Here is a 12,676-nt window from a genome sequence, read left to right on the forward strand (position 1 = left end):
CGGGGCAGGCCCGGATTCCGGGCGCTCAGCCCCAGCCCTGCGGCCGCCAGGGAAGCCCTGAAACTGGGCGGCCCCACGCCCGACGCCGAGGGCGGCAGCTCTGACGACACCTGGAGTCCCCTGGGTGGGAACAGGGACCCCCGCGCTTCCTCCCTGGGCTCGGGGGAGGCGGAGGGGGCTGGGGGCGCCCCTGGGCAGGTCTGTGTGTCCCGGGCCTCCAGCCCCGGGCAGCAGCCTGTCCTCCGGGCTGTACGGGTGTGAGCGAGCGGGTGCGGGTGCGGGTGCGCGTAGCCCGTGTGCGAGGGGGCGCGTGCGTGTGCCGGGCGGGCCGCAGCCGGGCCTTCTCCCGCCTCGCAGGAGGCCCAGGGCCGGGCGGCTCCCCCTGCCCCCCGCGGCCCCGCGCCGCCCCCGGCGCCCCAGCGCCGCCGAGTCCCCTGCGCACGGCCCGGGGCGGGGGGCAGGGACCGCAAGTGGGGGCGGGCGCCGAGCGGGAACAGCCGGGGGGCAGATCGCGGCCGATAAGCCGGGCGCTGGGTGGCGGCGCTCGGCAGGAAACCTCGGGGAGGGACGGCTGCGCGCGGGAGGGGAGGCGGCGCCCGTAACCGCACCCGGCGGCCTGGGATCGGCCCAGGCCTCCCTCCCGCGGCGGGCGGCTCCTCAGGGGCTGGGGTCCAGCGGCCCTTGGCCTTGGGTGTGCTTGGAGGGCGGCCGACTCTCCGGGTGGCCCTGGGCCGGGCAGGAGCTCCCGGGTCAGCCCTGGGGGGCCGGGCTGCCCGAGCGGGGGCATGTCCACCCGGAGAAGCCCCAGGGGCCGTGCTTCTTCCTGCCCCTCTCCCATGAGGGGGCCTGGGAATGCAGCGGCACTGGCCTGGGCAGGGCGGTGGTCGGTGGTCGGAGCGGCTTTATCTCGCCCCACCTGCCTGGCACAGCAGGTGCTCATGTCAGAGAGGGGGAGGGGGGCGTGCAGAGGGCAGCATCTCATCCCGGTGGCACTGGACAGTAATCACAAAAGGGTCCTGCTGTTTGCTAGCAGTAGTTTTTTGTGTCCTTACATAAATGTGATCTTATTCCTAAAATATTGAAAATTGTTGTGTATTTGAGATACTTCCAAACCCCAGCAACCGTCACCAGAAATGTACTGAGCCGCAGCCAAGTTCAAGGTGCTCCACTGGACGGGTGAGTCCCTGTCCCTGCACTTTCTGCCCTGCCTAGAACTGCCACGTGCACACCTCGTTTAATGTAAGAGTTCCCGCCATTTGTTTTTGTTTGGGTTGTTTGGTATCACAGACCAGTTAGAGTTGCAAATAGCACAAAAGGCTGCCAAGTAGAAAATAAGTAACATCCTCCCAACCTCCCCTTCCCAGCTCCTCTTGAATTAACTGTGGATAATATTTTTGGTGTATGTAGCCATCTAGATATAGATCTATAAATGTTTTTTTTATTGTGCTAAAATTTACGTAAGTTTTCCTATTTTAACTGTTTTTTAAGCTCACAATTTGGTGGCATGAGGCACATTCTCCATGCGCGGCCATCACAACTGTCCATCATTTCCAGAGCTTTTTCATCGTCCCAAACAGAAACACCATCCACACCTGCATGTGTGTATATCTGTGTACATATGCAGCCTACCTAATATGTCTTTTCTTTTTTATACACAAATATACATGCCGTTCTAGAGCTTTCTTTTCTGAATCATCTTGGAGATCTTCCCATAGCAGCTATCTGCTGTGTTTTTGTTTTTATGAACTGCTGTCTTTGAATATAGCAAAATTTGCTTATCAGGTTTCCAGTGGATGGATGTTTATGTTTTTATTCTTATTTTTCTCCTGCAGATAATTATGCAATAAACACCTTTGTATTTATATATCTGCATTCTCTAAAGGTTTATCTGCAGTATAAAGTCCTTGACACATGGCAAAATCATGCCTGGAATTTTGACATGACAGGGTTCGATCTAGAGTGGATCTCTTTTAAATGGTGCTCATGTTTAAGGGCATAATATAAAGGCTGTGTGCTGTGTGAGGAAGCACAGAGGCCTGGGAAGAGTGGGCACCTCATCCAGGCTGGCCTACACACAGGCTTTGGCACCTCCGAGAATCACTGCACCTCCCTGAGCTTTAGTCTTCTTATCTGTAAAGAGGGAGGGGCAAATAAGATCTGCCCAGCTTGCTTCACTCAACTGTTGCTAGGACCGAATTAAATCAAGAATATGAAAGGGTTTTGTAAACTGAAAGTTTTGGTATGTTTGGTATGACTATGGTTTTTATAGCATCGTTCCCTGGGGTCAAGCAGGAAAGCCATGTACCCCCTCTTGATGTATAAAAAGATAGATACAATATATACACACATATATATACATATTGTCCTTTCTATGAGAGTGTGTGTGTGTGTGTGTACACATGGCTTATACTGTGCCTGGCACAAGTGAATACCTCCCACCAAAATGAGGGACTTGTCTGTTGGCCTTGAGGGGCTGCTGGGAAGGTGGGAGGAGTGGAAAGCCCTGAAGTGCGAACTCTGCTCCCTGAAGGAGATCACACCCCTGCCCTGGTCTCCCTCCCAGCCTGGGCCACAGACACCATCTCCCTCCTGGCTCCTGAGCACCCTGTGCACCTTTGTGGTGACGATCTGTTTACTTGCTCACCTCCCTGCTCTGCCGTGAGGCTAGATCTGTGTTTTTCACTTCCTCGTCACTGCCCAGCACAGTACCTGAGCCTTCTCCTAATAACAGTGGCTACTGCCGTGTTTTGGATACCTACTATGGGTCAGGCATGTTCCTGCATGCATGCAGTATGCCCGGCACAGCCGCCCAGAAGCTAGGAATTACAGGGTTGGCTCTCAGAGAAGGAAAGTATTCGTGTGCAAGGGCTGCCCTGACAAGGCACCACAGACTGAGAGGCTTACACAAAACAAAGGGATGGAAGCTAGAAGTCTGAGTTCAAGGTGTCCGCAGGCTAGGTTTCTCCTGAGGCCTCCTCCTTGGCTGGCAGACGGCCGTCTTCTCCCCGAGGGTTCCCATGGCTTCCCTCTGTTTTCCCTGTGTCCTTATCTCCTCTTCCTGTAAGGATGCCAATCCTGGAGCAGGGCCACCCTAAGACCTTACCTGCCTCTTTAAAGGCCCCAATCTCCAAACACAGTCACATCCTGGGGCAGGTTAGAACTTCAGCATACGGTCTTTGGGGGCACACGATTCAGCCCACAACAGAAATGAAGGCTTTGTGATGAATCTGTGTCCATGAATATAATGGAATTGCAGAAGATTGATTGGATTCCCATCCTCTTAGCAGAAGTGAAACCACTTTCTCTGTGGAAACCATAGCTTGGTTTATAGGGTGAGGGCAGGAAGAGATCAAGATCACCATACCCCATACTTGGGGACACAGACGAGTCCTGGAGGGCCCTACAGAGCAGGCTGGCACCCGGGAGGGCAGCGTGGATTTCAGGCCTGTCCTGCAGCCTTCCTGGGTGTCTCCAGCCAACCCAGGGGTCCAAGGCAACCGTGAACCAAATTTATTCCGGTTGGCTTTAATTTTTTTCTTTTAAATTTTTTTCACATTTTGTAAATTACAAAAATGTGTGTTTGTTGTAAAAAGAGAAAACCTTGCAATCGCTCTCCATCGCATTGAGGGTGATATCCGCTGATGCCCCCTCCCTCTGTCACCCTCCGACCTCGCCTCCTAGCACTGCCCCTTGTACGTGCCTCACTCGCCCCTCACTGTGACTCCAACCCTGGCCCACTTGCTGCCCGGAGGCACTGGGCCTGGGGCCACCACAGAACTGCACCTGCTGCCCCTCTGCCCGCTGTGCTCTTCCCCTGCACACCCTCCCAGCCACTGCCGTCTGACCCCCTGCAGAAACGGGGTCCTTGTCATTTTGCACTTTTGCTTCCCTGACCAGTAGTTGGATTGAGTCTTTTTATGTTTATAGACTATTTGTTTTACCTTTTCTGAGAATTGCCTATCTATACGATTTGCTGTTTTTTTCTCTTAGACTAGTCTTAGCTTTTATTTTTCAAAGTACCATTGATTGGATTCTAACCCTCAAAAGCCTTAGTAATGAAGCTGTTCATCACAGAATGATTTATGATGGTGAGAAGTTGTGAACAACAACCCTTGGTGAGAGGATGAGTATATAATCATTAAAACTATGAAGTAATATGAAATACAAAACATGACTATTTGAAATAACATGAAAATATAATGTTAAATTATAATACTAACTGAAAAGAGCCAGGTTTTTAATTTTTTTCAGGGAAAACATTTTATGTAATTACAACTTATAAATACAAACAACAAATACCTTGGGAGGCAATCTGCCATCACGTTAATAGTAGTTCTGTTTGAATGTGGTATTATGGGTGATTTTGAGTTTTTCTACTTTCATGCACTTTTATAATGAGTTGATTTACTTGAACATAAAACGAATAGTGATCGCAGAGAAATTTTTTTAAATGACACAAGTGCTCAGGTTTTATTGTAAGGCTAATTATTGTCACAACCACCTACAAGGACCCAAGGTAATGGGGAAGACAGGGCGCTGTTTGGTATCTTGGGGGGGAACAGGGTCATGGGCGTGTATTTCCCTGGCATATTTTTTTCTATTACACTTGTTATCTTTTGTGCAATATTGGTACCTGGACTGCAGATCCGGACAGGCCTGGGTTCAGCCCTGGCTCTAGACCCCAGGCGTGTTATTAACCGCTCAGGACCCCACTTCCCCAACTGCAAAGTCACAGTAGCTGTAAGGGCTGAAGGAGAAAACTCACATGTGCTCCCCCGCACAAAATTAATCTTCAAAATAAATGGTTGCCATTAGAATCCCTGTGTCTCTCCTGCTGCGGTGAACGTTGCTCAGTGACAAGCCCGGGGGCGGGTCTACGCGCCTCTGCAGCTGTGGCCAGCATGCCAGCAGCACGCCGAGCGGCCACCCAGAGCTGCCGTCACTGCCTTCTGGAGAGCTCGTGACTTCCTGTTTTCTGATTTCTCGGTGTGCAATGTCACAGCTTGTGTCTGAGCTTGGGGGTGCTGGGGCAACAGCAGGACGTGGGGCTCAAGGGCGGGGCTGCAAATGGAGGTCAGGGGGCTGGACACTGGCCAGTCCTACCCGAATCACCGGCTTCGTGGTTAATACCAATGCCATTAGCGCCGTGTACTGGCTGTCCATCCGTTTACGTGTCACACACCCTGGAGGTGGCTGTGCGATTATTCCAGGGCCACACAGCTAGTGAGGTAGCAGGGCCGGACTGGGACTCGAGTCCTCTGCCTGCAAAGGACTTGTTCTCACTGGGACGCTGAAGTGCCTCAAGAAGGGGTAGATACGCGGGACAAGATGGACTTTAAGAGGTTGCCTTATGGGAAGAGGGAGAATCTGTATTTTTTCGATACTGAAAGCAAAACTAGGACCAGAGTTGTTTTTTAAAAACGCTAAGAATGAGAGCATTCCACCAGTGATGGATAGACAGTGAGCTCACTGTCACCCAAGGTATTCAAGCAGAGGCTGGAGGTGCCAGGGAAAAAATTCCTTCAAAAGGTGGGAAGCTCTCTGGATGAAAGGAACTCTGAGAGACCAGGGACTCGCATCCGATGCGCGCGGAGCTTTCTTGCTGAGTGACCTTCTGAGCCCCCGTTTCCTCATCTGCAAAATAGTAATGGTAGTGATTCTGTCCATATGATAACGAGTTGTCTAAACCAGACAGCGCGAGGGCAGAGAGTTCTCTAAACGGCGTGCCGAGGGCAGACGTAAGTCACCTCATTATCAGTTGGTGAAGCCAGGCGTTCCCAGAATGTCCACGCCCGCCGAGCTCTTACAGTGCGCCAGGCACTTTATGCATTCTTGCTGTCTGATTTTACCCTCATCTGCCCTGAAAGGTGGGCATGCCCATCCTGAGCTGTGGAACCTGAGCAGCCTGGGCCTGCAGGCCCTGGCCCACTGCTGCTGGACCCCCAGAGCCTCTAAGGGCGGCCACCCGAGAGCCAGGGGCTCAGCATGTGCCGCGGGGCAGGGCGCTTCCCCACACACTGGCATCTCATTCCACCTACGTGACCCCTCTGGGAAGCTCAGAGAGGTTGGGAAAGCTGCCCCAAACACAAAGCCAGTGTGAGGCAATTCAGAACTTGAATCAGTCCCTCTGGCTTGAAGGCCTCTGTTCTTTGCTTCCCCCCAGCAGCCTGTCCATGTGCCAGGTGGGGAGGAGAAACAAGACAGTGAAACCAGGTTCCACAGCTCAGAATGCGCCATCTGTGCTGTCCAGGGCTGGTCGGGGAGGGGACACATGATGTGAAAAGTTCACAGGCTGATGTGACTGACAAGTGTCAACAGCTGGCTAACAGGAAGGGCTGTGAATTCAGAGTGAGGAGACGACGCTGCGTCCTACACCCGGAAGTGAGGTGCACCCAAGGCAGGGAGGAGAGACACATGCCTGCCGCCAGGGGACCCAGGCATGCCACCCGGCCCTGCCACTGACCTGCAGGTGCCCTTCAGGAAGTTACCCCTCTGGTCTCAGTTTATCAGCCTGATCAAACGTGATCAGACACAGGAAATCATATAACAACTACCAACTGGGGTTCAAAAGAGCTGCCCTTACCGGGGGGGGGGGGTGGCAGATGCCCTGCAGTTGGCTGGATGGGGACGTGGGCACCGCCTGAGGCTGCAGATTCCCGCTGGGCGATTAAGACATTTTCCCTGTTCTCAGAAGCCTGCAGTGTGGCTGGAAGAAAGCAATGCAATTCAAATACACCTCCCCCGAAGGAACTAGACTCTACAAGGGCAGGCGCCTCCCCCAGGCTGCCCTCCCAGGCTCCAGAACCTCCCTGTGAACGGTCAGTGCCATGGAACTTCCCCAGCTCAATGCTTTTATGAAGATGGCCAAGGCTGGAGACGGCTCGGCTGAGTCTCACTGACAAGACGCACATTTCAGACGCAGGGAGCCATGCTGACAGCCTCCGTGACCCGTCTCTGTGCACCCGGAGGGTCCTCCAGCACCTCACACGGCCTGCTCCTGGGGGCCTGCTGCACCACGGGGAGGCCCCGCAGTGCTTCAAGCAGAAGTCAGGGCGGTCCCACCTGGGCTTCAGGCCGGAGCTTCCCCTGGGGTCGTGCAGGAACATCGGAGGCTCGGGATCCCCACCAGCACCCAGTGCCCCCTCGGCCTGGAGCACATTCCCGGGCCGGCAGGAAGGATGGCAAGTCTGGGGGCCTGGGCTCCGGGACACCTTGGTGCTTTGCACGGTGCTGAGTGTGAGAGTGACAGCGCCCCGCCTGCACCTGTTCAGCCAGGTGGCTCAGGAGCCGACACCCCCACCACTGGGACAGTGCGCCCCGGGCACAGGGCCTCCATCCACCAGCTTCTCCACCTCCACCGAGGACATGTGCAAGTGGATGGAAAGATAGGGCTGTCCCGAGGCCCCCATCCCCGCTGGTGTCCTCTGCCCTCTGCACTGTGACCCAGGCGGTGTGAGGAGGTTCTTCCTCCGGATGAGACACAGCAGGCTTCCAGAGATGGCGCTCTGAAGAGGGGAACTCCAGGTAACGAGGCAGGACCTGCCCCCCGCCGCCCCTCCCTGTGTGTCATGGCCACATGCTGCAAGGTCCAATCTGGGGACAGGGAGGCCAAGCACAGCAGCCAGTGAGCTCTCCTGGGAAGATTCTCAATGAGGAGGGGCTGCAGGAGCTGAGCCCTCACCTGCTGGGAGGGGGTGGCTTCTTGCAGCCCTAACGAGCTGGCCCACTTCATCAGTGCCCGCCCGGAGGGTGACAGTGTGGTGATGGGGCTGGGAAACAGCCAGAGTCAAGGTTCCCAGCTCAGCCAGGCCCTGGCATCCTGAGCCACCTCCAGGCTTGTGGTAGGTTCTACAGGGAGTGTGCGAGAGACTGGCCTCACAGCTGTGGACAGCCGCAGGCTGGGGCCGCCTCTCCTCCCCAGTGGTCAGATCCAGGGCCTGCTGCCCAGCCTGGCCACGGAGGTGAGCGGTGGTTATCCTGGAGAACCCGCGAGACGACTGTAGCTCAGCAGCACCTAGACGTGCGCCAGCCCAGCTGGGCTCGGGTTCCACGCTGGCCGCGGGTCTGCCCAGATGTGGCGGGGGCCTGAGGGGCGCAGTGGACAGGGTCGCCTGTTAGAACTGGGGGAGGCAGGGTGGGGCGGGGGTTGGGGTAGAATTCCCATCACGTCCCGGAATGGCCGAGTCGGTCTTGGGTGGGCAGGGCCAAAAATGGCTGCTGAGGCCCAGGCTGGATGGAAGAGGCTCTCGTGGTGCAGCTCAGCTGGGAGCATCGCTCTCCTGCTGTGCAAGCAGGGCTTGGCCTCGTGCACCAGGCCACTGTCGCGTGCAGCCTGTGCAAGGAGAATGTTGCCAGGGTCTCTCCTCGTTTCCCCCACACTGCTTTTCCGATATGAACGCAGCACTTTGTGAATGGGAAACCAGGTGACTGATCAGGATGCACCTGCTCTTCAAATGTCAGGTTAGTTGTTAACACCCCACATGCAGGATCTGGTTACCCGTGCAGACCTGCATCTCGAGTCCCACCCTGTTAAAAATGTCCTGATATGATCTGACCCTTTCTCCCTCCAATAGACTATTTGGTGGTGATTTTGGGAAAAAAATCACGGTGCTGGCAATAGATGACATATGGAGCACTTATTACGTCCTGCAGCCCGTAATGAATATCCTATTTAGTGCTCCCCTCCACTGACTGAGACAATGGTGTTACCATTCACCTTTAATAGATGAGGACACTGAGGCTTGGAGAAGTGCAAGGACGCACAGCTCAGAAGTACACAAAAATTGCAGGACTGAGGCGTTAATTTCCTTCTCTGCGAAACCTGTGTTTGCTGTAGGGCACAGCTGCGTGCCGATGGAAGGCGGCACCCGTGTGATGTCGCAGCTCTGAATCTCAACCCTGGCCAAGCACTGGCCTGTGCTCATGCCAGGTCCCACCCCAGACCATTACATAAGAACCTGGTCGGGATGCGTGATTCTAGCGCGTGCCGGGACTCGGGATGTGCGGGCAGCCTCGGTCCATGTCCGGTTCTCGCTCAAATGCCAGGACTTTCCTGGGTGGGTGGATCTGGGTCAGAGGACAGGAGGCAGGAGACAAAGCAGCCTGGAAAGCAGCCACCATGCCAAACCATTAAATGCCCCCCTTAGGGGCTGAATCGGGTGGAGATATGAACAGGGGCACAGGTGCTCAGGAAGGGAGGTGAACAGGTCTCCGCCGTGGCCGTGGGGAGGCCGGGGAGAGCTGGAATCCCGGGGGGAGTCCTTATGGCTCGTGCCTCTGACTTGGCGTCCTGGGGAGCTCCCTGTGGCTGGAGGGGGGCCCCTCCACCCTGTGCGCGGCCTTAGGAGCCGAGCCCATAGCCCCGTGGAGGCAGGGACCCAGGAGACCTTCCCGACTGCTAGACAGCATTGTCCTTTTGGAGGACATTACAAAACACCTACCAATACCTTATCTCGTTTATTCTCACCACACCCTCAAGGAAGACAGAATGACCCACCATTTTACAGATGGAGAAACTGAGGCCCAGGGAGGGAAGGTGACTTGCCCAAGACCACAGAGCTGCGTAGGGCAGGGGAACGACTGGAACCACCTGATGCCCAATGCAAGGCTCTTTCTATTTCAACAGACCCTGGCCCGGAGCAGTTGCCCAATAAATATTTAATCAATCACACAATTGAAATAGGTTTGGGGCCCTTCGTGGACCTCTCTGGGCAATGGCTGCCCTCCTCAGGTGCGCCCCTGAGGGGTCTGGCTGAGCAGAGGGCAGACCCCCGCTGGGAAGCGTGTCCCGGCCCAGATCTCCTCTGCGGGCCCCTACACGGCGTGCTTGTCATTGGTTGTAAAATCATGCTGCTCTTCAAAAAGAAAGAAAGAAAGAAAACGGGTCCCTATTACTTATCTCCAGGGAGGCACCCAGTTCCTCTCCCCCACTGCACTGGCTCTGCGCAGCACGAAGAAATAGTTCTTATTTGTTCTAAATTCAGTGTCCAGCAATTTTTCTGGTCTCATTTTATGTGACAGGCAGCTGAGCGATTTCCTCCCAGCCCTTCCTCTGAATCTCCAGCACCCCCATAGACGGCTACTGACATCTCTACAGTCCTAAGGGAAAAAGTGCCCAGCTTTGGGGGCCCTCGCTGGGGGTGGCTTGCCTCCTGGAGGACTGCAGGCCCCCACTGGCAGCTTCCAGACCTGCCTCTGCCCCAGGGGGTGCCGACCCAGGGCTGGGGCTCAGCCCTGGCCCTGAAAATCCCCCACTGAGGCATGTCTGCCCCGTGCCCTGCGCTCTGTGTCTCGGGGGAGGGGGCGGAGGAGGAGGCAGAAATGAAGACGGTGCGGCCATTGTCTCCCGCACTTACAGCCGCATGCAGGCTGAGCTCCCGAACTCAGGCCAGGCCTGCAGAGCCCTTGGTGGGGGCGGGCTGTTACCCTCCTCAGCTCAGGAATCCCCCTAGGGGCTAAGGTGGCAGGTGGGAGAGGCACCAGCCCCAGGGAGGCAGGTGGGCCGCTCGAGGACGGGTGGTGTGCGGAGGCCGGGGGAGCCGGCCCGGCTGGGAGCAGGGCCGGAACAGCACTTGAGGAGGGGCGATGGGTCACTGGTGGTTTCTGAGCAGGGGCCATGGGAAGTTTACACGGAGATCGGCTGCCAGGGACCCTGAGGGTCCTGGATTAGGGTGGGAGTCAAAGGTCTGAGGACAGCGGGATTACCTGGGGGCCTGGTCAGGACTCTGGCCGGCCGCGAATATCCTGCCCGCAGAGCTTGAAGCCAAAACATTGCACCTGCAGAAGGGCAGGCAGGGCTGGGCCCGGGGATTTGGGGGGTGTCCCCAGTCCTGGGCGGCAGCTCACTTGCTGTGTGTGTGCGGTGGGCGATGGGTGCGCGGGCTCTGGGGGTGTGTGTGGGAGGGTGGGTGTGCTCCTGGGTGACCTGCGGGTTCCCCGGGCTCAGTTTCCACGTGGGGCTGTTGGGAGGGTCTGATGGGTGGGAAACTAAAGCGGGTCTGGCAGAGTAAAGGCAGAAGAAAGGTGCAAGTGTTCAGCCCGTTTAACAGAGGCAGCCGCTGAAAGAAGGTGAAGAACTTGCTTCATTCGCCCAGCCGTCAGGACCTGACAGTGCTGCGGGCGCAGGGTCCTTTCCCTCTGCGTGGGCTAATGCCTTCCGTGGCCCCAGGGCGCGCCCTGCCTGGGGGAAACAGCAGGTGGGCGGCCTGGGCCCCGGCCCCTAACCCTGGGCAGAGGAGGGGGACACGCTGCTGCAGTTTGCAGGATGTCCCAGGTTTTGTACCGGATGGCAGGGGTGTGAGGGGAGAAAGGGAGCGTATATGAGGAGGGAACAGCGCGTGCCGAGGCAGAAGGCAAACAGTCTGGAGGCGCCAGGGATACCCCGGGGAGGGGTAGGTGTCCAGGGGTGTGTGTGGGGGGAGAATGAGGCTGAGGCTGTAGACTAGGACTGCGGAGCAGGGAGATGGCCAGGTCCAGGTCCAAAGGTACCTCTGTCGGCTGCTCAGCCCCAGACCCCACTGCCCTGGGCGGGCGATTGCTCAGCGCCTGGCCTCAGAGGAAGCCAGGAGTCAGGAAGGGAGTTAACCAAATTCTCACTCTAGAACTAAGTTTGCCATTGAAACGCTCTCACTCAGCCATCAGTTTTGTTCTCTCCCTGTGGATGGGCCTTAGGTGGCTACACACCCTAATTCAGGGGGTGCCATTCATCCCATGGGCACTTCATGCAGAGGCTTCCAGAGAGCTCAGCTCACAGGGCCTAACACAGAGCAGCGCGCCCACGGTCCTCAGCAGCAGGCCCTCACCATCCCACCAGTCCTGCCTCCCTCCCATCTTCCCCACGAGGTGCCACGTCTGCTGCTGGGACAGGAGCTGGTCCAAGGGGGTGGGGGGAGGTTGTGGTTCGATGGGGTGTAGGGAACGGATGCCGCCCGCTTGTCCTGACCTTCCTGACCAGTCCTGAGGCCGCCCTGGGGTGGCAGGGATGTGTTCTGTCACTGTGGCCCTGGCTGACAGGTGTCATCTCTTGGCACAGAGGCACAGAGCTTCGGCCTGCTGGACCCCAAACTCTGCTACCTGTTGGATGGGATCCTCTTCCTCTATGGCGTTATCGTCACTGCCCTGTTCCTGAGAGTGAAGGTGGGTACCACCGGGCTTTGGGGAGAGGGCATGGGCCGCCCCACTCAGGGACGTACACAAGGGCCTTGGTCTTGGAAAGTCTCAAGTGTGGGTGGTGCCTGGGGCTTGCCCTATGGGTAAAGCAAGGGTCAGCCAAGTGTGCACCCCGGGGAGGCCGGGGGATGGCAGGGCTGGCTGAGTCACACAGAGGAGGGAGAGCCTGGAGTTGGGTGCCTCGGTGGGCCCCGCAAATGTGTCCTGGGGCAGGGGTACTGCTGGCAGGACCCGGGCCCAGGCGTCAGGCCATTAAGAGCAGAGAACTGGGCCCTGCTGCCCGGCAGCTGATGCAGGCCCGCCAGCGTCCTCCCGAAAGCCTCGGGCTTCCCCACAGCGGGAGGGCCGGCCCAGAGCTTGGGGTTTCAGCGGGTGCCCTGCAGACCCTGATTTCCTGGGGGACTGGGGTGGGTGTGGGCAGGGGTGGACGGACTTGGGGACAGGAGGCTCCAGCCCTTGCTCTTTTGGATTTCGAACTTTGGGAAAAGATTTTATTTGAAAAACAGAG

At 56.9% G+C, this 12,676-nt stretch overlaps 1 protein-coding gene across 3 annotated transcripts in view; it reads left to right on the top strand.

The window, feature by feature from the left end:
- CD247 (CD247 molecule) overlaps positions 1–12,676 on the top strand; it is a 66,690-nt gene that overhangs the window by 49,003 nt on the left and 5,011 nt on the right. For all 3 annotated transcript variants that reach the window (XM_057494953.1, XM_036897164.2, XM_057494954.1), the window contains exon 2: positions 12,032–12,135. In XM_057494953.1, the coding sequence (XP_057350936.1) occupies positions 12,032–12,135 (104 nt within the window). The remainder of the gene's footprint in view (positions 1–12,031; positions 12,136–12,676) is intronic.

The sequence above is a fragment of the Manis pentadactyla genome, chromosome 19 (assembly GCF_030020395.1).
Source record: "Manis pentadactyla isolate mManPen7 chromosome 19, mManPen7.hap1, whole genome shotgun sequence".
In the NCBI taxonomy this organism is placed as follows: domain Eukaryota; kingdom Metazoa; phylum Chordata; class Mammalia; order Pholidota; family Manidae; genus Manis; species Manis pentadactyla.